This window comes from Dipteris shenzhenensis, chromosome 23 (genome assembly GCF_047967505.1).
Source record: "Dipteris shenzhenensis isolate YYH24624 ecotype China chromosome 23, Dip_SZ_1.0, whole genome shotgun sequence".
NCBI classification, from domain to species: domain Eukaryota; kingdom Viridiplantae; phylum Streptophyta; class Polypodiopsida; order Gleicheniales; family Dipteridaceae; genus Dipteris; species Dipteris shenzhenensis.
The window spans coordinates 30,163,312-30,166,427 of NC_141618.1; the positions used below are offsets into that span (position 1 = coordinate 30,163,312).

The following is a 3,116-nucleotide window of genomic DNA, read 5'->3' on the forward strand; positions in this document are numbered from 1 at the left end:
TGATCCCACATTTGAATACGTAGATAGTGTGATATTAAATCAATTATATCTCTCTCATCATACATGATATGGCCATCTCAATTTATAGGAAGGAACCTCACATAGTGTAGAGCTTAACCCTATTTATTGGTATTTTTTGAATTTGTTGTTAGAATAGGGCGTCTCATGTGTGCATCTAGAGAGGGCCTTGTTGTGGGTTGCCCATCCAGGGTGTGAGTAGGTGTGAGTAGGTTGTGTGCATGGGGGGGGGGGGGGCAATTGTGACAGGATTAGTCTCTTGGGTAGAGGGTCGGTCCTTTTTTGCATGGGCTGACTAGCCTATTTAAAGCCTCCTAACCTTTGTATTTGGATATCCTCCATTAAGCTTTTGGTTGCCCCATCTTCGTGTCTCTTCATATTTTTCTCCCTCCTCTCTCCTTTGTGCTTCCGCTTCTGGTTTCTGACATGGTATCAGAGCATGGGTAGACTTGGCTGAGACCTAGGATAAGGGAGGTGGAAGCATTGTTCGCAGTGAGCTAGTCGGAGGGAGCTTGAAGGCTCTCTGCAGTTATCTGCGACGTGGCCGTTGATGTTGGCGCATGTGTAGCCAGTGCGTGGTGGATATGAACGTAAGGAAGGTTCTTTTTTTGTAGGAAGTTGGCTTCCGGATTTCTCTACGTGTAGAGGCTTGGATCGCAAGCTTAAACACCGCTTGGCTATGGAAGGGAGCTGTTGATGGCGGTGGCATACTGGGAACTTGTTCCAGGGAGACGTGGTTTTAAGCGAGGTGGTAGTTTGTGATTCTTGGCAAGCTTGAGAAGTCTGCAGGATGACGGCTTGGTGAAGATACCCAACAACAGAAGCGAGGCTTAAAGACTCAAGGTTGGACGAGATCTTGAGATAGCCACGAAGCCAAGGCAACCGTGATCAATAGAAACTTACACGCCGACTGAGCTTAAGAAAAGTGATGGAAGGAAGTGGTTCCAACGGTAGCATGAAAGCTTTGGAGAGCAGCTCGTAAGCGTTTACAGGTCGGCAAGCTAAAGGCTGTGCAATAACAAGGTGCTAGACAAAGTGCAAGTCGGCAGATTTCCTGTTGAGGCTGAGATCGTCACTAGCTTGTTGGCGTGCCTAGCATAAGCAGCGTTGTTTGCTGTTGCTGCATCGATGCATGACAAGAATAGGAGAGAGAATTCTGCAAGTTCTTGGCGCACCATCAGGAAGAATTAGAAGGTGCATGATGCGCTACTGCAAATTAGCAAACGGTAAATCGGGCTCGAAGAAGGAGATCACATCGGCCCATCTCTTCGTGTTGGTCACCTGATGAACTAGGATGCTCTCTTGCAAGAACTCGTGAGCACACGCACCATTAGAAAAGAAGCATGGCCTACATTCAAAGCGAAACAAGAATTCGATGCTTGTATATAAAGTTGCAGTAGCTCATTCTACGGAAGAAACCGTTTTTGTAGAAGGACGTTGTAAACGACGTTGGTGCTCTCGAATTCGATGGCTCCCCCATGTACCAGCAAGGAAGACAAGCTCGATGGCATGAACTGCGTGCATTGGAAGCTGAACATGCGAGTTTGGTTCATCCACAAGGGTCTGTGGAACCTCGTTCAGGGCCATGAGAAGAAGCCGGCACAACCCGAGAATCTAAAATGGTGGACCAAGGTTCAGGAGGACGAGTTTCTTCAGGAATTAGAGGATTGGGAAAGCCGCGACTCGAAGGCACACTCGGCACTGGTGTGGACTATTTCGAAGGAGGTCTCTCCGGTGGTGCAAACATTGGATAGTGCCGCTACAGTATGGTCCAAGTTCGCGGATCTCTATGAACGAAATTCATCTATGCGAGCTATCACATTGCAAGGTCACCTTTACAATATTGATTTCTCCAAGAGTGGCTCGATGCAACAGTTTTTGGTCAAGGTGAAGATCGTTCATGATCACATAGCGGCAATGGGTGCTCCTTTGTCATCTGGAGAGTTGGCTACACTTATCCTCACGAAGCTTCCAGTGCAGTATGACATGGTTGCTCGATCCTTGCGGTGCCAGGTCACGAGCCATCAGTTGGATTTATTTTATCTACCTAATCAAAGGTATTGAAATAATACTTTATACATGTTTAAATATATATGGGGTTAATCACATAAGGTTATGTTGCCCACATATTAAATCTATCATCCGATGGTTCGATCTTGTGATATCTACTTTTAATTTTTACCTTAAGTTGTGAGAGGGTTGGTTAGGTAAATTGCAAACATATCTAGTAATTTATAAACAACTCTAGGAATATCCCATTTAACAAGGGTAATAATCCTTAATGTGATAATGCTATTCAAAAAACATTTGCTTGGTTAATTTGTCCCTCCCTACATGAAACATACTCTATAGAGGGAAAATAGACCTTACTAGCCAAATACCAAGGCTACATGGGCTTGGTATTAGGCTTGAAAAAAAATCTAGTAATTTGTAAACAACTCTAAGAATATCCCATTTCACAAGGGTAATAGTCCTTAATGTGATAAAGCTATTTAAAAAACATTTGGTAGAATTTAAGGAAAGGGTAAAATTTTCCCGTCCCACATGAAGCATACTCTATGGAGGAAAGATGGACCTCACTAGCCAAATACTTGTGGGGGTTAAAGGCAATGTGCCTTAACCCCAGTTATAAACAATACTCAAACAGATATATATGTGGATGACATAGAAGATTAGGGTGTTTTGCACCCACATTTAAACTTGTGTGGCTCTCCTCTCTCTCTCTCTCTCTCTCTCTCTCTCTTTCATTTCGCTTTCATTGAGAGCACTCTCAACTAGTACCAGAGCTCGGGTGGTCTATCTAATGCTTATTGGTGGTCTAGCTGAGCCCGTGTGTATATGCTTGGAGCCTGGAGTCTATTGCTGCAGCTCTGTGGGAGGGCTCTGTGGGAGGATGGAGTAAACCTATGGGTGCTTGTTCGAGCTATCCAGGTAGTATTGGAGCCTTGTAGAAGCATGTAAGTGGTCTCTGGAATTCTCTGAGTGGTTCTTTGTAAGTCTACAAGTGGTTTTGGAGCAAAAAGATGTTTTTTTACAATTCCCTTGTTCCTTTCAACGACTAAGAGTCTGGAATGACTCGCAGAGGCAACCATTGCTTG

General features: G+C 44.5%; 1 protein-coding gene across 1 annotated transcript; it reads left to right on the forward strand.

The window, feature by feature from the left end:
• The first annotated feature begins 1,485 nt into the window (after positions 1-1,485).
• LOC147887240 (uncharacterized) lies at positions 1,486-2,082 on the forward strand. The gene has a single exon (XM_087394252.1). The coding sequence runs from the start codon at positions 1,486-1,488 to the stop codon at positions 2,080-2,082; it is 597 nt and encodes a 198-aa protein (XP_087250378.1).
• Positions 2,083-3,116: the final 1,034 nt, after the last annotated feature.

Coding starts and splice junctions, on each gene's coding strand:
- LOC147887240 (XM_087394252.1), top strand. CDS start 1,486: ATGGCTCCCCCATGTACCAGCAAGGAAGACAAGCTCGATGGCATGAAC.